The sequence below is a fragment of the Girardinichthys multiradiatus genome, chromosome 9 (genome assembly GCF_021462225.1).
Source record: "Girardinichthys multiradiatus isolate DD_20200921_A chromosome 9, DD_fGirMul_XY1, whole genome shotgun sequence".
Taxonomy (NCBI): Eukaryota; Metazoa; Chordata; class Actinopteri; order Cyprinodontiformes; family Goodeidae; genus Girardinichthys; species Girardinichthys multiradiatus.
In genome coordinates, this window is record NC_061802.1 from 48134295 (window position 1) to 48161283 (window position 26989).

At 41.4% G+C, this 26989-nt stretch overlaps 2 protein-coding genes across 7 annotated transcripts in view; one reads left to right on the top strand and one right to left on the bottom strand.

Moving 5' to 3' along the window:
* The window catches only part of arhgap39 (Rho GTPase activating protein 39), a 120927-nt gene extending 116571 nt beyond the window's left edge, over positions 1 to 4356 (top strand). For all 3 annotated transcript variants that reach the window (XM_047374907.1, XM_047374908.1, XM_047374906.1), the window contains one exon: positions 1140 to 4356. In XM_047374907.1, coding sequence (XP_047230863.1) covers positions 1140 to 1334 — 195 coding nt within the window. In that variant the 3' untranslated portion in view covers positions 1335 to 4356. The remainder of the gene's footprint in view (positions 1 to 1139) is intronic.
* lrrc41 (leucine rich repeat containing 41) overlaps positions 4100 to 26989 on the bottom strand; it is a 41416-nt gene continuing 18526 nt past the window's right edge. Inside the window, exons 6-10 of one of the 4 annotated variants that reach the window (XM_047374909.1) lie at positions 26765 to 26932; positions 19893 to 19991; positions 19576 to 19701; positions 6392 to 6464; positions 4100 to 4936 (exon numbers count right to left, since the gene is read on the bottom strand). In XM_047374909.1, the coding sequence (XP_047230865.1) occupies positions 4717 to 4936; positions 6392 to 6464; positions 19576 to 19701; positions 19893 to 19991; positions 26765 to 26932 (686 nt within the window). In that variant the 3' untranslated portion in view covers positions 4100 to 4716. The remainder of the gene's footprint in view (positions 4937 to 6391; positions 6465 to 19575; positions 19702 to 19892; positions 19992 to 26764; positions 26933 to 26989) is intronic. The other 3 variants (XM_047374910.1, XM_047374911.1, XM_047374912.1) reach the window with 3 other exon arrangements.

Consider the following 26989-nt stretch of genomic DNA (forward strand, 5'->3'; position numbering starts at 1 on the left):
GTGTGTGTGTGTGTGTGTATGTGTGTGTAATGTTGTCTGATTAAATTTCTGTAATGTACTTTTGACATTCTTCTAATCACTAACGTTAAATTATGGTCAGATAGACCTGTTATTAAGTTGTACACTTTTGCAATTCTGTCAGCCTTATTTGTAAAAATTAAATCTATAAGCATTTGTGATGACTTTGTAATTCGAGTTGCATTTTTTATTATTTGTGTGTAATTAAACTTCTCAGTAATTTCTTTTAGTTTTTTCCTATTTTGTTTGCCCAACCAATTTATGTTGTAGTCTCCCATCAAAATAACCTCTTTAGCGTTACATTTTTTTAGATCATTAGAGAGATGGCCAAAAGACACATCTTTAGCTGAAGGGGGCCTATATAGTACAATAATTGTGAATGACATTTCAGGAGACAATCTTATGGTCAGTCCCAGATATTTAAGAGTCTCTCCAACCACTTCAATTTGGGAACACTGAAAACTGTCCTTAATGTGGACCATAACCCCACCCCCTTTACTATGTTTACGGTCACATCTGGAAACATTATATCCTGGGACATGAATAACACTATTAGGGATTGATGGTTTCAGCCAAGACTCGGACAAACACAGAAATTAAAGAATGCAGTTTGTTAGGACTTGCACAATTTGTTCAGTTTTAGACAAGCCAAATGCACAAACAGCTTGATATTATGTAGATCTGCCTTTCTCACACAACAAGACTGTGACTCAACATACAGTCCACTGTTCCTTAATAACTTTGGCGGCTTCCCAGTGTGTATTTGGGAATTTGAGGTCGCAGTACCTGCCATCCTGCGGTCACCACCAGCTGCCATGTTCCTGAACAACAGGAAACCCAGCAGATTGTATCCAGTCATTGACTTGCAGCATTCACTGCAAACTGATAAAATAAAAATCATCTTGTAGTTGTGTTAGTCTGACATTTCTTAAATGCTATTTTTTATTACCCTTCTGCTTTACGTTAAACAAAACTACGACAAAGATTTTTTTAGTAGCAGCAAACGTTTCCAAAAAAATATTCACAGATTATTTTAAGGATGGATCTAAGTTGTTTTACTTGAGAAAAGATCTGGGATGTTTAAATTCTAAAATTATTCTTTATTGTACTTTTGTGTTTAGGTGTTTGCCCAACCTGCCAATGTAGCGATTACCAAGATGGATGTAAACAACTTGGCCATGGTCATGGCTCCCAACTGTCTACGTTGCCAGTCAGATGAACCCAGGGTGATCTTTGAAAACACCCGCAAAGAGATGTCCTTCATCCGGGTGCTCATCCAGCGACTAGACACCAGCTTCATGGATGGGATCTTATAGCCCCTCTCTTCACAATTACAGCCATTCACTGATCTGCAGCCTCCCTTGTGCTCCCTTTAACCTGCTCCATCATGGGCCCCTGCATTCTCTCACAGCACAGGGACACCTTATATTCAAACTGTTGCTGCTGTGACAAAGTAAACAAATTCATGTTTACTTTGTCACAGCAAAAACTGCCTTGATTTGAGTTTGGCTGCTTTGCATTTTGATTTGAACTAGCTGTTTTTCTATTTCTGTGAATTCTTAGTTGGGGTTTTCTGAACATAACAGTACTGTGTGTGCCTTCACATCCATTATTACACCACACACATTCAGCTTGAAAATATTTGCAGGGATCTCATCACTACACGAATTTATCTAGCATATCTGCAGACCTCTCTGGTTAATTGTACATTTGTATTAAGTTATTTTCACTCTCTGCTGCCTGGCTTAAATAGACATGCACTGCCAAATGCACACTTCCATAAAGGTTTTACAAGTCTGCTGTATTGCCATCTGATGTAAAGAAGTGTTCATCAGTGAGATAAATGAACTAACACATGTTTATCAGACATTCCACTAATGTCTCACACTTCACTGGAAAAACAGCTTTATCCACATGGTTTAGGGCTGACGTCCTTAGTTTAATTCCTTTAAATGGTTTGAAATGGTTTAAAAGCCTGATTCAAACAAATATGAATCCTTTATAATTTCATCTTTGGTCTTTCACTTTTGGTCAAAATGTCAGAATTGCATTACATTTTACTTCTAAAACTTATTTGACTTGCTCCCCTCCCAAGGTCAAGCAGTTGGTTGTAACTGATTAATTGGCCATGTGGCCAGGACCAAGCAGGTGCTCGCCTTTGCTTGTAGCTGAGCAGCCTCTAGTTTTATCTTCCTGACTCAGTTCATCTTCATTGTGCCTAAATGGACCAGTAGATATGTCATCAAAGTTAGCAGAACTACATCTTAGTATGATCAGTGAGACCTACAGGACAAAAAGCAGCAGTGTTAGTGTCCAGTGGTTATCTGCACACAATCAGAATGGATGGACAACATCTGAGTTACTGTGTCCATGTTTTTTGCAGTAAACTGCTGATCTGTGGTTTTAGTTCATCTGTATGGGCTGTTCTAGTGCTAATGCTGGAAGGTGAAATGGTGGCTTTTACTTTGGTCCATGGCACATGGTTGTAAGACGTCATAGAGCCTTGTAATGTTCTAAAGTATTAGGATATCTGAATAAAATTTTTAATGTCTATTGACTCTGACAAAATATGGTACTGTCCATCAACTTTGACTGTCGATCAGCTCTCTGCAACCCGGGAACCACAGATCCACGGAGGAGCAATGACAACAGCACTGCCAGTGACCCCCTCTTGAACGCTTCTGGCTGCTTTGGTACCTCCTAACTGCTTACGCTGGAACTGAGACACAAGAGCCCAAAGAGAATCAGTCTAACACTTCCACTCAGCCCAGACAGGCCTTTCGGCTCACTAGTGATTTGTCATTGTATGAATGAGTTCATTTGTCTGTTTAGAAGACGTCTCATACATCCATTCAGTCTTTGTCTCAGTGTATTTGTTGAAAATATTTTTTATATTTAACAGAATTTGTTTTTAACCAATACTTTTATAAATGGTTTAATTTATTTATATTTATTTCTGGTTTTCCTAATGCCTTTGACATGCTGTATTGTAGACTTAATTGTGTATGTTGTGTATTGTGTGTGTATAGGATTGTGTAATTCTCACCATGACAGGATGGATACACATTGACAGTGCTGGTTGAATCTTGCTGTACAATTATCAGAGCCATCTAGCCATTCAGATTTTATTTTTTCAGGGACACACATCAAACTAATTTCTCCATTACAAATATCCAGTTGTCACAATGATCACTATGTCTGTAATTTGATGGAATCTGATACATTACATATTGAAGTCAACTTTCCTTACACACATCAAATGAGACACTAAACTGATGATGTTTGCAAATTAGAAAACGTTCTTATATGGATCCTCTCACAATACACATCAATGCATAAAAGGAAAAACTGATGTTGATTCGGCTTATAGAAAGGGAGAATTTTAATAGCTACTCCTTGGGAATTGAAATAAACCCAAGGGCCAGGAGGAATAGATGGGTGCAGACATGAGTAGGATCCAAGAGTAACTACGAAATGGAATTCAGTGATCAAACTGTGTAGTTGTGTATTAGCAGAGTTAAAAGCTGTTACTCTCTGCTAAATGTAAATGCTCCTCACATTGATAGAGGTCTACAAGACATAATTTAAATGCATTTCCTAAAAGTCAGTAGAGGTTCAGAAGTATGTAGCTCCTCACACTAAACAGAATTCGAAGAAAACAACCTTCCTTAGGGTTCATGGTGTGTACAGTTCAGATGATCTCCCTTAAGTCAAAGACATGTACTGGAGATGTGCCTGTACTGTATTCTGTCACACTTGTCTCATTTCTACAAATGTATCATCTTGTTATTTTGACAGTTTGGCCTAAAACATGATGTGCTATATTGCTAAATGGGTTTGGGATGTTTTCAATGGTTGGATAAGCCTTTGCTCTATGAAGATCAGTCTGGATACATTTGTTTAGTGATGGAAGCCAGTGAACTTATACGTTGTGGCTGTATGAATGTTTGGTGTGTTTTGCTTTTTTCAATGTAACAGATGGTTTGGTTGTTGACTAAGCAAATCATTAAATTAGCCTTTCCACAGGGTCACACTTGTCTTCAATTGATTTTTTTTATATGACAAAAAAAAACAAGGAGAATTCATAATTAAACAGATCTTTAATAACTAGCTTTAAACAAACTTAAAAAAAGACAAAGATCTTTTTAATCTATGTTTTGGATGCTTTTTTTCTACATAGTTCGTACTTACAATGAATTGGTAGTTGTGTCAATGCTCATTGTCAGTCTCACAGTTGTACATGTCCACTGTCACACACAAGCACACACCGTGTCAGAGACGAGTCTGGAGGTGTAACAGATTTTGGTTTAATAAATAAACATTCATATGTCAAATTGATGTGGACTTATCTGTGTTTTTTTCTTGCATCATCACATCTGGATCCAAGAAAACAAATGAAATGATACAAATTGATCCACTGTTTATATCCACGTATCCTTGCAGTGTCATGAGGGAGCTGGTTCCTATCTCTCTGAGAGAGACACACTGTACACACAGGACATTCAAAGTGATACAATTCAAACATAAAAGTCAAAGAACTGCCACAATTGCCAGAAAGCGCCATCCAAAAGGTTAGCTTCAGTTTTACAAGGATGTGCACAGAGCAGTCTACACTCACTTCCACAAAAGGACATAAAAAAAACAATAACCTTGCTGTACACACAGTGGGAACCATGTGATGCTCTGTATTGTTTTCTTTTACATATTGCTGATGTGATCCACCATTGTGTCATTGGATTTCCATCCTTCAACCAGCACAAGGCTGAAAGGTTGAAGCGTCTGCAGTGCAGTGTTCCATATATCTGGGTCTCGGTCTCCCGGGTTCTTCCTCAGGTCAAGGGTCAGTCTGTGTGGGGGCTGAAGATCCCTCAGTCTCTCAGCAAACTCCAGCAGATCAGCAGGCCGAATAAAATTAGACCTGTTTAAGAAAAGTGACACCAGTTGAAATAATAATCCAAAGATGTTTGGTCTTTTAAAACTACTAAGTCCAAACGCAGTTAAAACCACATAGTAAGCTTGTGGAAGGCTACATAAAATGTTTGACCCAGATCATACAGCTAAAAGGCAATCCTTCCAGATACTTTGGAAACATATATAGAGGCTAATGCATGTCTAATTTTATGTAAGACAGAAAAAACAATGTGGCTTATAAGGTAAAAAACACTGAACAAATGAGTGAACTTGCTTATAGAGTAAGAATTTTATTCACATTCTGAATCTTAAATATAAGGTTCATTAATAACATCAACACTGTTTTAAAATGTGAACATGGCTCTGGGGATATGAAAATCTAAGGGAACATCAGATGAATCATGAATGAATCATGTTCTATGTGACATTCTCAGGGTTTTAGCTAGTTTAATATTTTTAAAATTTTTTTAAGATTAGAATGATTTAAATTAAAAAAGTAACTGTATAATGCAAAACTAGTCAAGTTTCCTTGATTAAGTGAAGCATTTCCTGGTTGATGTTTACAGATCTGTATGTGAGCCAGTTATTTTTAGAACTCAACATTTTTTGATGGTTTTTAATGACAGGTTTTAGCAACCGATTGAAAATGTTGTTTTACAGCCAAGTCACAGCTAAAAACAGAGCCAGGTCAGATGTAGCTTCTAAGAAGAGAAAAAAACAGAGAGAACATAGAGTTAAAAGCTGAAATAACAGCAAATAACACAAAATTGGAGAGTAGTATGAGAATGTAGTAGAGAGAATGAAAGTGGTCATTATGTCCTCCAGCAGCCTAAACCTATAGCAGCATAACTACAGAGATAGCTCAGGATAACCTAAGCCACAGAGATAGAGTGGCTTAGGTTATCCTGAGCTAACTATAAGCTTTATCAAAAAGGAAAGTTTTAAGCCTAGCCTTAAAAGTAGACAGGGTGTCTGCCTCACGGACTAAAGCTTAGAGCTGGTTCCACAGGAGAGGAGCCTGATAACTAAAGGATCTGCCATCCCTAAGCCACTCTAACTATAAGCTTTATCAAAATGGAAAGTTTTAAGCCTTTTTTTAATTTAATTTTTTTCAAGCCTTTTTTTAAATTTAATATTAATTATACAGTATCAACCCACAACAGCAGCACCCTACCAGCACCACTCTGAGGTGCTGTTGCCCTGTTTTCAGACATCACAGTTTCTAATTAAACCTTCCAGGGTTGAAGTATGACAGTCATCTGTAATGTTCTGGTGTAAGGTGTGTTCTTTATACCCAGAAAACACCACAAGACCCTGACTTTTGACCTTAATAATGAAGAAAAATGAATGGAAAAAGAAGTGAAATTCATAGAAAAAAAAATGTAAAAAGAAAGATTTAGTGACAGATTATGATTAGATTATGTTCTCTTTGACATCAGACTTGAAAACATCTTGTTCTTACTTGATGTCCAGTTGCTTCAGTGAGCTCTGTGACGATCCTGAGAACAATTCTGCCAGCACGCACACATTCCTAGCTGTTGACACAGGAAGAAAAATTAGACTGGGTGAAAATGTCAATAAAAAAAATTCTAATTCCCTTCAAACACACCACAAACCACTATCTCTTCCCCCAATGAGACAGGGTCTTGCCCATAGTGAAACTTTTATAGATCAAAAACTAATCTAAAAGGAGCAAACCATGAAACTTTCATTGAAAATAAACAATTCCAACAGAACAGAAAAATAAAACAAATCAATGACTTGATTTGTGACAATCAGATTTAGTTTGTCTCACAGAAACCTGTTCGCAGCAAGAGGATTATGTTAGTGCAAGTTTCAAGTATGATTATGCTAGAAGGTGCCACAGCTAAACACAGAGCCAGGTCAGATGTAGCTTCTAGAAAGAGAAAAAAAGCTGAAATAACAGAAAATAATGCAAAACTGGAGAGTAGTATGAGAATGTAGCGAAGAGAGTGAAAGTCTTCATTATGTCCTCCAGCAGCCTAAGCCTATAGCAGCATAGCTACAGAGATAGCTCAATATAACCTAAGCCACTCTAAGCTTTATCAAAAAGGAAAATTTTAAGCCTAGCCTTAAAAGTAGACAGGGTGTCTGCCTCACGGACTAAAACTGGGAGCTGGTTCCACAGGAGATGAGCCTGATAACTGAAGGATCTGAGCATTTACTATGACTAACTATATGTCTCTGCTCTGTTCTCGCAAACCCCCAGTCCGTCATGGCAGATAGCCGCTCACACTGAGCCTGGTTCTGCTGGAGGTTTCTTCCTGTTAAAAGGGAGTTTTTCCTCTCCACTGTCGCTACATGCTCATCCAGGAGGAGCGAATGCTACAAGTCAATGACTCGATGCAATATGCTGGGTTTACTTAGATAGAAAAACTTTTAACCAATTTGAAGAATAAACTGAATTTGACTGCACTGTTTCATGGTTAGGATTAATTGCAATGTATGTACCTTACTTGAAATCTGTATGATTGGATTAAATTGACTTTATAGTGTCTTGAGATGACGTGTTGTGATATGGCACTATATAAATAAAAATTGAATTTAACTGAATGGTATAATTGGGTACTAATTACTTAAATTTTCATACTTCAAAATACTGAGCGAGGAGGAGTAGCAACCATCTTTTAGTCAGATTTATTGATTAGTCCCAGACCAATTAATAGCTACAACTCTTTTGAATATTTAAGCCTTAGTTTTCCTCATCCAATTTACAAAGCACTAAAACCACTTGTTTGTTGTCTTGTAGGATCCACCAGGCCCTAATTCTCAACTTTCAGATCAGTTTACAGACTTCTTATCTGATTTAGTGTTACATACAGACAATGTTATTATAGTGCTGACAATGAAAGTGATAGCCTATATATATCCTTTAATGATACCTTAGACTCAATTGGCCTTGCTCAAAACATCCACCTTTGTGTATTCTAATCTCTGTACAAATACAGCTGCTCTGTGATGGCCTCAGAGGTTGGTTAAGAGAATGTTGGGGAGCAAAGAGCATCATGAAGTCCAAGGAACACACCAGACAGGTCAGGGATAAAGTTGTGGAGATGTTTAAAGCAGGCTTAGGCTATAAAATATTTACCTAGCTTTGAACATCTCATGGACCACTGTTCAATCCATCATCCGGAAACGGAAAGAGTATGGCACAACTGGAAACCTACCAAGACAAGGCCGTCCTCCTAAACTTACAGGCCGAACAAGGAGAGCACTGATCAGAGATGCAGTCAAGAGGCCCATGGTGACTCTGGATGAACTGCAGAGATCCACAGCTCAGGTAGGGGAATATGCCCACAGGACAACTATAAGTCGTGCACTGCACAAATGTGGTCTTTATGGAAGAATGGCAAGAAGAAAGCTATTGTTAAAAGAAAACCATAAGAAGTTCCGTTTGCAGACACAGCAAACATGTGGAAGAAGGTGCTTTGGTCAGACGAGACCAAAATGGAATGTTTTGGTCAAAATGCAAAACACTATGTGTGGCAGAGAACTGACACTGCACATCACTCTGAACACACCATTCCCACTGTCAAATATGGTGGTGGCAGCATCATGCTCTCGGGGGGCTTCCCTTCAGCAGGGACAGGGAAGATGATCAGAGTTGGGAAGATGAATGGAGCCAAATACATCTTTGAAGAAGAAAACTGTTGGAGTCTGCAAAACACTTGAGACTGGGGCTGAGGTTCACCTTCCATCAGGACAACGACCCTAAACATAAAGCCAGGTCTACAATGCAATGGTTTAATACAAAACATATTCTTGTGTTAGAATAGCCGAGTCAAATTCCAGACCTAAACCCAATCGAGAATCTGTGGCAAGATCTGAAAACTGCTGTTCACAAAGGCTCTCCATCTAATCTGGCTGAGTTTGACCTATTTTGCAAAGAAGAATGAGAAAAAATTACAGTAACTACATGTGCAAAGCTGGTAGAGACATACCATAAAAGACATGCACCTGTAATTGCAGCTAAAGGTGGTTCAACAATGTATTGACTTAGAGGTGCTGAATACTTTTGCACAATGCCCTTTTTAGTATTGTATTTGTAAATAAAAATAAAAAAATCACATAAAATTTTTGTTCCACTTCACAATTGTATACCACTTTGTGTTGGTCTTTCACATAGAATTTCAATAAAATATATTTGTGGTCGTAATGTGACAATATGTGGAAACGTTCAAGGGGCATGAATACTTTTATAAGCCATTGCAGGAGAGCTACTACCGCCATTATTCTTTTTACTTTTCTTCAAGATAGAAAGTACTCCTGGATCAGTGCTTCTGTGTTATTTTATGTACCTGCTCTGTTCTCTCAAACCCCCAGTCAGTCGTGGCAGATAGCCGCTCACACTGAGCCTCGTTCTGGTTCTGCTCGAGGTTTCTTCCAGTTAAAAGGGAGTTTTTCCTCTCCACTGTCGCTACATGCATGCTCAGTATGAGGGATTGCTGCAAAGTCAACGACACAATGCAAGTGACTGTCCACTGTCGCTACATGCTCAACCAGGAGGAGTGAATACTGCAAGTCACTGACTCGACGCCTTCTGCTGGATTTTCTTAGAAAAACTTTTTAACCAATTTGAGTGATAAACTGAATTTGACTGCATTGTCTGATAGTTAGGATTAATTGGAATGAATGTACCTGACTTGGAATCTGATTATTCAATTAAAATAACCCTTTATTGTCAAGTGTGCTGGGAACCAGCCATGGATAAACATGGATGAACATGAAGTGAAACATGGATGAATTTTGACTGTGAACTATACATAGACAAAGGCCAGTATGAATCTCTGCACCTTTCAACATCACATTAACCTATTCCTAACACCGCCCAGGAAGAGGAGTCAGAGCTGGAATCTTTGATCTTAAGACACCTCTCTCCATCTGTTCAGCCTCATTTCGGCTGCGGACAGTGGATAGGGAGGGACCAGTCCACGCGTCAGCTGAAAGCCTTGAAACTCCGGGCAAGTAAGGCTTCTTCTTCAAAGAATCCTTGAATCCAAAAGTGACTACGATCACGCTGATCGTATGCAACAAAGTTAAGTAATGATTTTGCCGTTTGTGTATCCAGCATTCATTCATAAAAAATAGTGTAATAAGACAAGCGTGGCTTGACTTTTCTTCTGAGTCCTCCAGAAGCAGCCCTAATTGAAGCGGATTTCCCCCCACAGCCTGGTAAAGAAGGTATTGGGAACGCCACATCATAGCAAGCTTTCCTGCATGTCCAGGTAGCGAGGGCTACCCCCACTGAAGTTCCTGCAACGTGCTGTTGTTGTACAGCTACTGCAATTATGAATGATGGTTTGAAGGTATATCAAATACTGTGAAGTTAGTTCCAAGACTAACTTAATTTCCAGATTCTTCCAGATAATTCAATTCAGTTTATTTATATAGCGCCAATTCACAACACATGTCTCAAGGCACTTCACAAAGTCAGGTACAAACATTCCAATTAATCCTAATCATTGAACAGTACAGTCAGATTCAGTTATTTATTCAAATTGGATAATACGTACATTCTATGGGAAGGAAAAGTAAATGTTAATGGATGTAGCTCCTTTAGTTGTTTCATCTAGAAAGAAAGAACAGATAAACTCTGAGCCAGTTTTCAAGGTTAGAGTCTGAAAAAGAGCACATATAATTAGTTACAGTAGAAGCTCAGCCAGTAGCCATGTCTAGGGGAGAGACAGAGTTAAACACTGAAAAACGGCCATGTGGATCATCGGTAGAGGGTGAGCATTGAGTTGTTGCCAGCAGAAGCTTGGACAATGCCCTCTCCAGAAAGGTGTCACAGGTAGACACAGAGTCAAGCCAGGTGTAGCTTCTAGGAAGAGAAAAGACAGAGAACATAAAGTTAAAACCTGAAATAACAACAAATAATGCAAAATTGGAGAGTAATGTGAGAATGTAGTGAAGAGAGTGAAAGTGGGCATTATGTCCTCCAGCAGCCTAAGCCTATAGCAGCATGACTACAGAGATAGAGTGGCTTAGGTTATCCTGAGCTAACTATAAGCTTTATCAAAAAGGAAAGTTTTAAGCCAAGCCTTAAAAGTAGACAGGGTGTCTGCCTCACGGACTAAAACTGGGAGCCGGTTCCACAGGAGAGGAGCCTGATAACTAAAGGATCTGCCTCCCATTCTACTTCTAGAGACTCTAGGAACCACCAGTAAACCTGCAGTCTGAGAACAAATTGCTCTGTTAGGAATATATGGACAAATCAGATCTCTGATGTATGATGGAGCTAGATCATTAAGGGCTTTATATGTGAGGAGGATCATTTTAAATTCTATTCTGGATTTAACAGGGACCCAGTGAAGGGAAGCTAAAGTAGGGGAAATATGATCTCTCTTTTTAATTTTCATCAGAACTCTTGCTGCAGCTTTTTGAATCAGCTGAAGGCCTTTAACTACATTTTGTGGACATCCTGATAGTAAAGAATTACAACAGTTCAGCCTTGAAGTAACAAATGCATTGACTAGTTTTTCAGCGTCACTCCTGGATATATTTCTAATTTTGGCAATGTTCCGGAGGTGAAAGAAGGAAATCCTAGAAACCTGTTTAATATGGGATTTAAATGACATGTCCTAGTCAAAAATAACACCAAGGTTTTTTACATTATTATCGGAGGTCAATTTAATGCCATCCAGGTTAAGTGATTGACTAAGCAGTTTCTTTTTCAAAGACTCCGGTCCAAAGACGACAACTTCTGTCTTGTCTGAATTTAGAAGCAAAAAATTTAAAGTCATCCAAGTTTTTATGTCTTCAAGAGATGCTTGTAGTCTATCTAACTGGTTGGGCTCATCAGGATTCATGGATAAGTAAAGCTGAGTATCATCAACGTAACAGTGAAAATTTATCCTATGCTGCCTGATAATTTGACCTATTGGAAGCATATATATAGTAAAGAGAATTACCCCAAGTACTGAACCCTGTAGAACTCCACAATTAACCCTGGAGTTTAAAGATGATTTATCATTTACATGAACAAACTGGAATCCATCATACAGATAAGATTTAAACCAGCCTAGCGCTGTTCCCCTGATCCCTACAGCATATTCCAGCCTTTCTAAGAGAATATTGTGATCGACTGTATCAAATGCAGCACTAAGATCTAACAGAACAAGTACAGACACAAGTCCATATCTGAGGCCATAAGAATATCATTAGTGACTTTTAGCAGGGCTGTTTCAGTGCTATGATGAGCTCTGAAACCTGACTGAAACTCTTCAAACAGGTCATTGCTGTGTAAATACTCACACATTTGATTAGTAACTATTTTCTCAAGAATTTTAGATAAGAATGGAAGATTGGATAAAGGTCTGTAATTTTTCAGGCCATTTTGATCAAGTGAAGGTTTCTTAAGTAAAGGTCTAATTACAGCTACCTTAAAAACGTGTGATACATGTCCATTTACTAAGGATAGATTAATCATATCTAAAATGGGGCTGGTAATCAGAGGGAACCCTTCCTTAAATAATTTGGCTGGGATTGGGTCTAACATACAAGTTGAAGGTTTAGATTAAGCTAATATTTTTGATAACTGAGGAAGCTCCACAGGATCAAAATAGTCCAAACACAAATCAGGTTCTACAGTTACTTCCAATGTTGTCTCACTTGCTGAGGATGAAGTAATCGTCTTCGGGAGTATGTCAAAGATTTTCTTTTTAATAGAATCAATTGTATTTAAGAAGAATCCCATAAAGTCATGACTGCTGAGAGCTAAGGGAATGGGTGGCTCAACAGAGCTATGACTCTGTGTAAGTTTAGCAACTGTACTAAAGAGAAACCTAGGATTATTCTTGTTCTCTTCTATTAATGATGAGAAATAAGCTGTTCTAGCTTGGTGAAGTGTCTTTTTATACAACAGTATGCTATTTTTCCAGATTAAATAGGAATCCTCTAGGTGTGTAGAGCGCCATTTTCTCTCCAATTTTCTATCATTGTGCTTTAAAGTACACATAATTACCTTCTTTTTCAAGGGCCTTCATTGTCTAGTGCACCACACTATAATGAAGTAACACTATGAACAAAAGAATCAATTTGTGAAGGGGAAGAAACAAAATAAGTGCCCTCCACTGTGTTTTTCTGTGATAATGAGGAAATCAAAAGTGGAACAGATTCTTTAAAGATTGTTACAGCATTGTCTGATAATGATCTAATCCTTTGTTCTTAAACTTAAGTAACATTGAATGTTAATGTTGCATCACTTTATTGGCCATGGCTTGTAATGATTTTTGATTCACTTGTTCATATTGTACATAGTTGGTCTTACTTATTCTTTCATTCTTTTTTTTATAACCGTGTCCTGTTCGGCAGAGTAGCGCTTAGAATTGTTGTCTGAGTGGTACTTATGAATGCAAGATGTATTTAGTGGTAAATGCGGCTCAATATAGAACATTTGTGTATCTGTTAATATCTAAATCTAAACACCTGTGGGTCTGAGTGTGAGCGCTCTTGTCTATACAAGGTTTCTCCATAAAAATATGCAATAGCAAATGTGAGGAGCCACAGAGCTGCTCCCCCTAGACCTGAGACAGATACAGAGGAGATCCGAGCCATAGACATCCAAAGGATCCCCAGAGCACAGGAACCCAGGAGAACCATTGCCGGAACTACCACAGCCCCCCCCCAGAGAAAAGCAGGGGAGAATCCCAGGGGAACCGCCCAGCAGCCATAGTGCAGAAACCCCACTGAGCTGCAGCCGTCTACACCTGAGCAGATCCAGCCATGGACCCACAGGCCCAAGACCCTGGGACACATCACTCCCCAAGCAGAGGCCCGACAGAGCCCAGGGGTCCAGGCCCTGACAAGCAGCCAGCACACAACAAAGCACTTAGCCCCAGACACAGGACTCGAGAGGTGGTCCCCTTCCCTCAAGGGATGGAGACAGGCAGACAGCCCCAGCCCAGACCAGTGCCGGCACTGCCGAACCCGAGTGACTCCAGCCCCCACTCCCATCCGGAGAGGGTGGGGTCTACCTGGTCCAAACGATCCCGTCAACCAGAGACGCCACAGGATGCACATGAATTTCCCCACAGGGTCACCCCCAACCGGGACACAGATATCGAACACGTCACCAAACCCAAACGCCATGAATCCCCACCCCACAGGGGAATACCCCAGAGGTGAGCTCGATCTCTGAAAAGCCGATATAGACAAACCGACACAGCCCGCCCCTGCCACATCCTGCCCCCACCACAAAGCGCACTGCGATGGCAAGGCAAGGGCCCGGTGCAATACCACCCCGGCCTCCGCCCACAGGCGCAAAAGGGCAGACATCACTGAGCACTGCGCCCACAACAGAACCCCTGACCCACACCAAGATGGGACAAACTCACCTAGCAAGAGGTCCCCGGCCACCAGAAAGCACCCAGGGCCGGTGTCCCCCACCACGCCCCCCGCAACCACACAAACAACACCACATCACCACCACTGCAACATAACCCAGGGAGAAACATTAACCAGCTCAACACCATTATCGCCACTCAGCCGATTCAAATGCCTGTGACCCCATATCCAAGAAGAGGACACAACAACCCCACCCCACATGCCCTTCAGTCTGTGAGAAGGAAACATCCACATGCCGGGTAACCGGGCCGAGCAGGCCAACGGCTCCAGGCCAAGCACATCCCACCAGTCACTCCAGTGCAGGCACAAGACTGCCCCACCCACCCGACCGCCAACAGTAGCCCTGCGCCCGGCCAGGGGTAAGAGCCACAGAAGGAAGCATTGGAGGAAGGCCACCACAGCACGCGGAGGAATAGGCACCCCGCCAACCCCACACCCCGGAGGTGCCCCAGGATGATGGTCACCCACCCTCCTGCACGGCACACCTCCCGCAGAGGTTAGGTTAATAAAATACACTCCCTCTTGATGCCATTGACTGCACTCACACCTAGGGCCCTACATTTGAATGTCATGAAAATGTTAATAGTGAGAATACCTCTTGAAGCTCATCAACAGTATGCCAAGAGTGTGCATAGCAGTAATCAAAGCAAAAGGTGGCTACTTTGAAGAACCTAGAATATAACACATATTTTCAGTTGTTTCACACTTTTTTGTTCAGTATATAATTCCACATGTGTTAATTCATAGTTCTGATGCCTTCAGTGAGAAGCTACAATATTCATAGTCATGAAAATAAAAACTCTTTGAATGAGAAGGTGTGTCCAAACCTTTGGTCTGTACTGTAAGCAGTGAAGTCTGATGTTAGAACTCTGATGTTGAGACACCTATTATTTCATTAATTATCAGTGATTTTGAGGCCAACACACGGTGCATCAATAATGTGCAGTTGTGGTATATTTGTTCTCATATGTGTACAGTGTAAGCTGTTCAAAATAATGCCTGTCCAGGATGCCAATTATGTTGTGATTATTATGAATATATTATTTTATATTAATAATTTTATATTAAATAATATTTTGGACTGTTAAGTGTTGTCCAGTGAATACCAGCCCAATAAGGCGGTTTTGTTAGGGCAATTGTGAAAGCGCTGTCCTTACTGAACAGCAAAACTCTGCACACACATGTAATAAATTCACACAATTTCTTAAAATACAAGAATATATTAACAAACATAAGTCAACTCAAAGTCAAACATTTTTTAATGAACAAACTATTTGCTACACTAGAACAATCCCACTAAACTACCAAGCAGAATGAAAAAATAAGATCACACTACCACTCATGTAGGGCCTTGGGGTAGTCATTGGAGTGCCACAAGGGCTTTCCATCTCTGTGGTCCCATGGCAGCTTGGGCCCCAATTTTATTATACAACTGAGACACTCAACTGAGACACTCAAGAGGGAGTATATTTTATTGGTTTAGTTGCATATAGACATTGAGGGTTCTGGGGGTGTTGGGGGGGGGTCTGATTGGGGTCTGGGCTGGGGTTGGGGTTCGGCTCTTGGGGGTTGTCTGGTGCTGGGGCTGGCTTTTCGGCCCTCTCATCGTTTGGATTGCCTTGGATCTCGGTCCCTGGCTTCAGTGCCCGGTCCGTCGGTTGGAGGGCACCGGGCTCTGCCGCGGGGGTTTTGAGGCGACTGTGGCTCAGTAGGAAGAGTAGTTGCAATCGGAAGGTTGTGGGTTCGATTCCAGCTTCCTCCTGCTGTATGTCGATGTGCCCCTGGGCAAGGCACTTAACCTCAAGTTGCCTACCGATCTGCGTATCGGTGTATGAATGTGTGAGCGTTAGTGAGTGCGATTGGGTGAATGTGGCTCTAGTGTAAAGCGCTTTGAGCGGTCTGTATGACTGGAAAGGCGCTATATAAATTCAGTCCATTTACCATTTGGCTGAGCGGTGTGCAGTGTTGATTGAGATGTGGCTTTGCTTTGGTCGAGGGGCTGGCCAGCCTGTTTGGTGCGGCGAGGTGTGCCTTATGGGAGGGTGGATGGCCGGCATCCTGGGGCACCTCCAGGGTTTGGGTTGCAGGGTTGGCGGGGTGCCCGGTCCTCCGCGTGCTGTGGTGGCTTCCTTCAATGTTTCTTTCTGTTTCTTGCCCCTGGCCGGGCAAAGGGCTACGGTTGGCGGTCGGGTGGGTGGGGCGGTGGAGCATGTCTTGTGCCTGCACTGGGGCTGCTGGTGGGATGTGCTTGGCCAGTAGCGGTTGGCCTGCTCGGCCTGGTTACCGGGGTGGTACATGGTTCCCTCTCACAGACTGATGGGCTGGTGTTGGCCAAAAGGTTGGGTGGGCTTGGCAGTGTGCTGCTCTGCTGGCTGTTGCATCTGGGAGGAGGGGATCGAGGCGGCGGGCTAGAAGGTGGGTGGCTGCAGCGTGTGGGGTGGGGGATGTGTCCTCTTCTTGGATGTGGGGTCACATCGGCTGAGTGGCAATGTTAGAGCTGAGCTGGATAATGTTTATACCTGGGCAGACACACCACATTGCTGCCTGTTGCAGTGGCAGTGATGTGGTGTGTCTGTGTGGTTGCGGGGGGCGTGGTTGGGGCCGACGGCCCAGAGTGCGTGCCGATGGCCAGGGACCTCTTGCCGAGTGAGTTTGTCCCGTCTTGGTGTGGGTACAGGGGTTTTGTTGTGGGCGTGGTGCTCAGTGATCTGTTGCGCCTGTGGGCGGGGGCTGGGGTTAACTGTTTAACAAGCTGGGGTCGCTCAGGTTCAGGCACGAGCCCAGGTTAGCCCAGACCAGGTTCTGGTGCTGGGGCGGTCTGCCTGTCTCCACCTCCGGAGGGAAGGGGAGCACCTCCTGGGTCCGGGGGCTGGCTGTCCCTACGGGGTATCGCATCTGGACCTGGGAGTATATAGTATGTATGGGGAGTGTGAGTGAGTGTACGACATCCACTGATGTGTGTCTTTACATTGGCTGTGCGGTTCTGTGTGTTTTTATGTGTACAGGTCCTTCTCAAAATATTAGCATATTGTGATAAAGTTCATTATTTTCCATAATGTAATGATGAAAATTTAACATTCATATATTTTAGATTCATTGCACACTAACTGAAATATTTCAGGTCTTTTATTGTCTTAATACGGATGGGCTACAGGTGCCGCATTCCCCAGGTCAAGCCACGTTTGAACCAGAAACAGCGGCAGAAGCGCCTGACCTGGGCTACAGAGAAGCAGCACTGGACTGTTGCTCAGTGGTCCAAAGTACTTTTTTCGGATGAAAGCAAATTCTGCATGTCATTCGGAAATCAAGGTGCCAGAGTCTGGAGGAAGACTGGGGAGAAGGAAATGCCAAAATGCCAGAAGTCCAGTGTCAAGTACCCACAGTCAGTGATGGTCTGGGGTACCGTGTCAGCTGCTGGTGTTGGTCCACTGTGTTTTATCAAGGGCAGGGTCAATGCAGCTAGCTATCAGGAGATTTTGGAGCACTTCATGCTTCCATCTGCTGAAAAGCTTTATGGAGATGAAGATTTCATTTTTCAGCATGACCTGGCACCTGCTCACAGTGCCAAAACCACTGGTAAATGGTTTACTGACCATGGTATCACTGTGCTCAATTGGCCTGCCAACTCTCCTGACCTGAACCCCATAGAGAATCTGTGGGATATTGTGAAGAGAACGTTGAGAGACTCAAGACCCAACACTCTGGATGAGCTAAAGGCCGCTATCGAAGCATCCTGGGCCTCCATAAGACCTCAGCAGTGCCACAGGCTGATTGCCTCCATGCCACACCGCATTGAAGCAGTCATTTCTGCCAAAGGATTCCCGACCAAGTATTGAGTGCATAACTGTACATGATTATTTGAAGGTTGACGTTTTTTGTATTAAAAACACTTTTCTTTTATTGGTCGGATGAAATATGCTAATTTTGTGAGATAGGAATTTTGGGTTTTCATGAGCTGTATGCCAAAATCATCCGTATTAAGACAATAAAAGACCTGAAATATTTCAGTTAGTGTGCAATGAATCTAAAATATATGAATGTTAAATTTTCATCATGACATTATGGAAAATAATGAACTTTATCACTATATGCTAATATTTTGAGAAGGACTTGTATGCATGAGGGTTGGAATGTGTGATTGTGACTGTGTGTGCCTGTTTTTTGTGTCAGGTTGTGTCTTGGGCTCCTCCCTCTTCTGGATCAGCTTAGGCCCCCATCAATTGTGGAGCCTATTCCCTCCCCGCCACACTACGTGGCGGTGGTTGGTGTCTCTGCCCGCCGGTGTAATTGTGGTTCTCGGTATCCGGGCTGGGTGCTTTGGTGTGTGCTGGCTCACTCCCGGTGGCTGCTTGCCGGGGCCTGAACCCCTGGGCTCTGTAGGGCCTCTGCTTGGGGAGCGATATGTCCCGGGGTCTCTGGGTCCATGGCAGGATCTACTCGGGCGTATATGGCGGCCGGCGGGGCCTGTGGGCTTGTTGCTGCAGCTCAGTGGGGTTTCTGCACTATGGCTGCTAGGTGGTTTTCCTGGGACTCTCCCCTGCTCTTCTCTGGGGTGGGGGAGTTGCGGTAGTCCCGGCGGAGGTTCTCCTGTAGGTTCCTGTTCTCTGGGGGTCCTTTGGATATCTGTGGCTCGGATCTCTTCCGTACCTGTCCCGGGTCCAGGGGGGTAGGTCTGTGGCTCCTCACACTCACTGTTGCATATTTTTATGGAGAAAACTTGTATACACAAGAGCGCTCACATTCAGACCCACAGGTGTTTAGATTCAGGTGTTAACAGATACACAAATGTATTATATTGAGCCGCATTTACCACCAAATACATCTTGCAATGACAAGTACCGTGCACGTTTCAGTAAAAAAAGCTGGTAATTTTAACTTTTCTGCGGGTGTAGAAGCAATCAGGGTGTTATCTTGAAATCTCTTCATCCTTCTTTCTCTCCTCTATTCTTTTTTCCTTCTCTACTTTTTTTCCTTTTTGCCCCCTCTTTTTCTCTTTCGTGCTTCTTGTTTTTTCCTTTTTGTTTCCGTCTTCGTTTCCATAACAATTGAAATAATCCCAAAGCAGTTTCTAATAAAGTTTATTTTATAAATATCAAGCAGAGCTTTAAAGCGTTAGCTGTAATGCTCCACTTGTGAAAGTAAATCTGTTGGGCTTTTTCTTGGCACTCAGACAACAATTCCGAGCGCTACTCTGCCGGACAGGACACGGTAAAAGAAAATAGTGTAATAAACACAGCGCTGAACTACAACCTATTTAGAAAAATCATGAAGAATGCTTACCAAGCCGATTCTGTGCTAGACTCAGAGTGTGAAGTGAAGGTATCTTTAAAACAGCCACCAGCTCCAGAAGACTTTTTTTGGGGTTAATACACCTCTCAAGGAGACGACAGTCAATGAAGTACAGTTCTGAGAGGAAGAAAATCAGCAGTAGGGGATTACCGTGATTGGATTAAAATCTGACCTTGTGCTGACTGATTGTGCTTGGATTTTTCCTGCACGTGATAGCTACATTTTAAAAAGAATAAGCATACACCCAGAAATTCCTCAGCAGATACTGACTTGTGCAAGCTATTACATTTATTCTCTCCTTTGTTTACCTTCCAACATGCAGCCTCTCAGCAGTTTCAGGATGTCAGGGAGACAGTCACACAGTTTTATATCCTCTAAGTTTAGAGCCTTTAAACAGCGATTGGACTCTGAAAGGTGAACATATATGAGAGACAACAGTGCTCTGACAACAGTCAAATGTTTTCAGTTTGATTTCAGACAGATCCACCACCCTCTTTGTGTCTTTGAATATGGCCTGTACTGTTTTAACAAGAAGTGTTCAAAAACCACAAAGATTAGTTGTAGTATAAACAAGTCGACAGTAGTAGTACAATTATTTAAACACCTAGCATATTTAGGTTTAAAATTATAGTTAGTCAACCAAGAACTTTGTTCCTGGTAGCAAATGACTAAAAGATAAAAACAATGTAAAAAGAGGATCAGTCGAGAAAAAAAAAAACTGTTTGTATTTATCTTTTATTTTTAAAAACTAGTATTTCATGTCAAAAATTATTTAAGCACTTTTCAATTATCAGTGGAAAATCTTTATTGGCATTTCAGCAATTCCTTATTCTAATAGCTAAGTAGTTCTTTGCAAGTTTCAAAAGTGGCCTTCCAACCTTAAAGAAGGTTGGAAGGTTGGTAGGTAGAAAGACTAGGGTGATGGTAAGCATCACCCTAGTCTTTCTACCTACAGAGATTTTCTATCAGATTTAAGTCGAGGCCCTGGCCGCACCACACCAAAACATTAATATTACTCTACAGAAACATGTTAGTCAAATTAAAAGATTACTTTAAACTGAAGTCTGCCAGGGGTATGAATAATTTTGGTCGAAACTATAAAAGAAACAAGAAAGGTGGTAAAAATACATAAAGGGATTCCTAAACAATCTTACAATGATTTAAACTGTCACATGACACAATTTCACACTGATATTTAAGACAATTCAAAGTGTTTTTGAAAGGTTTTTGACCTTGCTGTAAAATTATGATACTAAGCATAAGTCAAGGAGCTACCCAAACCCAAAGAAGCTCAACAGAAAGTGTGTGTGTGTGTGTGTGGCAGTGGGTTAGGGCAGGGGGGTTGTTACATAGTTAAATATGGATAATCTATGTGATCAATGACATTATAGCCAGAGGACTGTCCCTGAGTGAAGATGTGACAAATATTTTAGAAAGGACCTCAAATCTTGTCAGAAGTGTCACTTTGATTTGAAATAGAGCAACAGTTTTATGATTTAAAAAGTCTTCATACAACACTTAACATAAGTAATATTATTCCCTTCCTCAACCAAAGTACAATAGAGAGCATTATTAGATTTATTAGTTAGTTATTAGTTAGTAGAAAAGCTCCTCTAATGCTTCCACACTAGGGCATATCCAAAACAAGTGGCCCCATTACTTTTGCATTGATAAGAGTAAGCTGAGATCTGGACAAGTGGGCTCTGTGAACCACTTTTCATTTTCCAGGCACAAAGTACCACTAAATCTACCAAAGAGCTGGATCCCAAACATTTAAGTCGTACTTTCATGCAGATTTTATTTTGATATTGACAACCGCAGTTGCTCCACATAGTTGTTTTTTTTTTATATCCATCCATTCATCCAAGATTGGGTTGCTTGGAAATGAATCTACGGGTACATTTCAAAAGATTAGAATATTGTAAAATCCTTGAATATTTTTTTGTCATTAATTTCAGAAAGTAAAACAAATAGTTTTATTACACATGCACTACCGGTCAAAAGTTTTAGAAACCCTTTCTCATTTAATGGTTTTCTTTATATTTGTGACTACTTACATTTTATGTAGATTCTTATTGAAGGCATCAAACTGTGAATGAACACATATGAAATTATTTAGCAACAAAAATATTTTAAAATAACTTTAAAGGGGACCTGAAAAATTCTAAATTCACTTTTTGATTGTTTTTATATTTCCATCTGGGTCTCTAATATTTCTACAAACAGTCCAAACGCCAAAAAAAAAAAAAAACATTCAGCTGTTTTTTGGCTATAAATTGTTTTATATTTTCTAGCGAATGAACGGTTTCAAAAGCTGTGGAATTGTGACATCATAATTACACTGGTACTTAGCAAAATTACCAGAGTAAGCAACTGAAGCAGAGCTCCACCCACTTGATTTTCAGTAAAGGATCACGTCTTGCCAGTTTTACTTTACACGCGCTTTACACTGGCTACATTTAAAGGCAGATGTTGTTGGCTGCAAAGACCGACATGTGTCCATGCACATTCTCCCACTGTCGGATAACAGAGATTCATGGCTTCATTTTATTTTTGAAGCCAAATTCACATTGCCGAAGAGAGAACTAGTTTTCGCAAATCACTTCACCACGGACTGCTTTCAGAACTCGGGACATGTCAGGATTTGCAGAAAGACTTAGACTGAACAAAAATTCAGTCCCTACTGTTTGTGGCAAATCTGCAGATGACAGAAATGTAAGTACTTATTGTTGTGTCTTAAGGACAGAACATAGTCGGGCATACTGTGAGCAGCCAGACTCACTGTCCGTGGTTTCATAGTCGAGCATACTAATTCCCTATTTTTCTGGTGACAAATTCCTACAATTTCTACACTTTCTAACATGGCTTAATCGGACAGGGAGGCAGAACTCCCTGTTTCAGGGTTGAAATGGGATAAATCTTGGAGAAGGTTGTTCGCTCGGATCTGGCGAAAGTCCAGGAATTTGGCTGTTTGGATTCGCCTTTGAGAAGCACCAGCGAGACTCTAAAGGCTGACAGAAAATTAAGAGTCAGCCTAACCCAAATAAATATTGTTTTTCTGAATCTGGCTCCCCGTACGGCCTTGATGGCTGGCTATCTTCAAGTTCTCCTGGAAGTTATGTAAACATGACGCTCTGCTCCGTCGGCCCCCTCCCTTCCCTGGGGACATCTGTGGACCTGCTCAGAACTTTGTGGCTGGTTGATGAATATTTCAACGTACCATCAAGGACAATGGTCTCTGGGACAGTGCTTCGTGGACTTACTTGCACACACTCACTTGCACACACACACATGCTCAAGATAAACATATGCACTGTCCACTCCGGTGTTGGATGCTGTGTAGCTTAGAAAATTTTTCTTAATACTTAATAGTTTTGGACATTTGTTATGATGCATTGCCATGAATCTCCTTTGTTTTAGTCACGTTCAAAATGAGATGATTGTTTCCACACCATGCCACAAAGCGGTCCACCACCTTCCTGTACTCATCTTCTTGTCCATTTCTGATCCACCCCATATCTTCTATAAGTCTGTTGTGGAGAGTTTGATCTCTTCTGCCATCATCTGCTGGGGAAGCAGCATCAGAGCCAGGGACTTAAAAAAGCTCAACAAGCTGATAAAAAAGGCTGGTTCTGTTCTGGGGACTCCTCTGGAGATCATTGTGGAAAGAAGGATTCTTCATAAAATGAAGAACATTATGGAGAAACCTGAGCATCCTCTTCATGAGACTGTCCTACAACAACAGAGTGTCTTCAATCAGAGGCTTCTTCAGATCTGCTGTAAGACGGAGCGCTACAGGAGATCCTTCCTGCCCCCAGCCATCAGCATCTACAACGGCTCTTTGAGGAAACCTTCATAATATGAGCTATAACAACATTTAATTTCCCTTTGGGATTAATAAAGTATTTTTGAATTGAATTGAATAATGAAAACCTAGAATTATGTCTCTCAGAAAATGAGAATATTACATAAGATCAATGAAAAGGGATATTTTAGGATGCGGCGCTGGTGGTGTAGGAGTTAAGCGCGCGACCATATATAGAGGCTATAGTCCTCGATGCAGCCTTCCCGGGTTCTTTCCCGGCGACCTTTGCTGAATATCTCCCCCTCTCTCTGCCACTCTTTCTTGTCTGCCTACTGTCGAAAAATGAAAAATAAAGTGCTCAAGTGCTGCAAAAAAATATTAAAAAATATTAAATTAAAAGGGATATTTTAAACAGAAATGTCAGACTTCTAAAGATTTCTGTGCCCTTAATATTTGTTGGGGCTTCTTTTACAAGAATTATTGCATTAGTGTGGCATGTCATGAGGGCTATCAGTCTGTAGTTCTGCTGAGGTTGCTTTGATAACTTGAGGTCATCTGCATTGTTGGGTCTGGTGTCTTTCATCTTGTCACTACTCCACGGATTCTTTATGGGGTTCAATTCAAGCCTGTTTGTTGGCCAATCAAGCACAGTAACACCATGGTCATTGATCCAGTTTTGGTACCTTTGGCAGTGTGGGCAGGTACAAAGCCCTCCTGGAAAATAAAATCATCATCTCCATAAAGCTTGTCAGCAGAAGGAAGCATGAAGTGCTCTAAAATTTCCTGGTAGATGGCTGTGTTGACTGTGGACTTAAGAAAACACAGTGGTCCAACACCAGCAGATAACATGGTACCCCAAACAATTACTGAATGTGGAAACTTCAGACAGAACTTCAAGCAACATGGATTCTGTGCCTCTCCACTCTTCCTCCAGGCTCAAGCCCAGACATAAAGGTCCTTCTCAAAATATTAGCATATTGTGATAAAGTTCATTATTTTCCATAATGTCATGATGAAAATTTAACATTCATATATTTTAGATTCATTGCAGACTAACTGAAATATTTCAGGTCTTTCATTGTCTTAATAAGAATGATTTTGGCATACAGCTCATGAAAACCCAAAATTCCTATCTCCCAAAATTAGCATATTTCATCCGACCAATAAAAGAAAAGTGTTTTTAATACAAAAAACGTCAACCTTCAAATAATCATGTACAGTTATGCACTCAATACTTGGTCGGGAATCCATTTGGCAGAAATGACTGCTTCAATGCGGCGTGGCATGGAGGCAATCAGCCTGTGGCACTGCTGAGGTCTTATGGAGGCCCAGGATGCTTCGATAGCGGCCTTTAGCTCATCCAGAGTGTTGGATCTTGAGTCTCTCAACGTTCTCTTCACAATATCCCACAGATTCTCTATGGGGTTCAGGTCAGGAGAGTTGGCAGGCCAATTGAGCACAGTGATACCATGGTCAGTAAACCATTTACCAGTGGTTTTGGTACTGTGAGCAGGTGCCAGGTCGTGCTGAAAAATGAAATCTTCATCTCCATAAAGCAGATGGAAGCATGAAGTGTTCCAAAATCTCCTGATAGCTAGCTGCATTGACCCTGCCCTTGATAAAACACAGTGGACCAACACCAGCAGCTGACACGGCACCCCAGACCATCACTGACTGTGGGTACTTGACACTGGACTTCTAGCATTTTGGCATTTCCTTCTCCCCAGTCTTCCTCTAGACTCTGGCACCTTGATTTCCGAATGACATGCAGAATTTGCTTTCATCCGAAAAAAGTACTTTGGACCACTGAGCAACAGTCCAGTGCTGCTTCTCTGTAGCCCAGGTCTGGGGAATGCGGCACCTGTAGCCCATTTCCTGTACACACCTGTGCACGGTGGCTCTGGATGTTTCTACTCCAGACTCAGTCCACTGCTTCCGCAGGTCCCCCAAGGTCTGGAATCGGCCCTTCTCCACAATCTTCCTCAGGGTCCGGTCACCTCTTCTCGTTGTGCAGCGTTTTCTGCCACACTTTTTCCTTCCCACAGACTTCCCACTGAGGTGCCTTGATACAGCACTCTGGGAACAGCCTATTCGTTCAGAAATGTCTTTCTGTGTCTTACCCTCTTGCTTGAGGGTGTCAATAGTGGCCTTCTGGACAGCATTCAGGTCGGCAGTCTTACCCATGATCGGGGTTTTGAGTGATGAACCAGGCTGGGAGTTTTAAAGGCCTCAGGAATCTTTTGCAGGTGTTTAGAGTTAACTCGTTGATTCAGATGATTAGGTTCATAGCTCGTTTAGAGACCCTTTTAATGATATGCTAATTTTGGGAGATAGGAATTTTGGGTTTTCATGAGCTGTATGCCAAAATCATCCGTATTAAGACAATAAAAGACCTGAAATATTTCAGTTAGTGTGCAATGAATCTAAAATATATGAATGTTAAATTTTTATCATGACATTATGGAAAATAATGAACTTTATCACAATATGCTAATATTTTGAGAAGGACCTGTACTCTGGTTTCAGACATCATGCCTAGTTTCAGTCATGAACAGGTTTATTGTTCTATTCAGAATCAGCATGTAAAACTTAAAACAATCTTAGGCACCTTCCATGACATTTTACCCTGTAACTCAGTGATGTTATTGCAGCACTATAATTTGATTTCACATGAGATTGATGATCTGCTTTGCTTCAGCACATGATCATAGTGGTACATCCTGCTTAGCAGCCTTCGGAACTGGCCAGAACAAATGGCAAAACTTTCTTAAATGTAAATGTGGACCCTCATCAAGTCCCAAGCAGCATATGTATAAATTAGTCCAGTGTAGATTCCCAGTAATCCAGAACATGACAATCCTATGTGCTCAGAAACACAGCAACTGGAAGAGAGAAACCACATTTTCTTTTGTTGTTTGAAGATGTTTATTCAATTCCTTGTAGATGAGAGGCAAAACGTCTTCAAGCAACAAGAGAAGTTCAGTTGTCTTCTACACTTAGTCAAGCAGTTATTTTCTGGGGTTTTTTACCCCATTGATGGATCTCTCCTCTGGGGAAGTTGGGGTTTTGTTTTTGTATAGAAACGTTTTCAATGAAAGTATTTTGAGCAAATGTTAAGAGTGACATCTTATGATGTGACGGCTTATATGCATCATATTTACATGAATCCTTATATGCATTTCACCCTTTCTTTTGAGGTTGGGTGGGGTGGGGGTTTGGTCTATCATGATTTTTCAATAAAAATAAAGTTATGCCACGATAGGTGGATGTCTTAATCGGAGATATGCAACTAAGGTTAATTTCATTTATAGACAATCAGAGTAACAAGCAGAGCATCTGAAGCAGAAAGTACCTAAAAACTCAAACTCTCTTTACCTGAGAGAGTGCTGAGGAGATGGCTTTGACTGGACCCAGTGGGTAGTCTCATTCCTGCTATGTGAAGTGAAGTGAGATATGGGCACCGTCTCAGGACAGATGTCAGGAAGTGAGGATCCGTTTGGAGCTGGGTTACTTTAACAGTTAGCTTTTCCAGAGGAAGCTCTGCTGAAAACAGGTCAGAGAGAACTGGGATTAGACTAATCTTTAAATAATTAGCAGTAA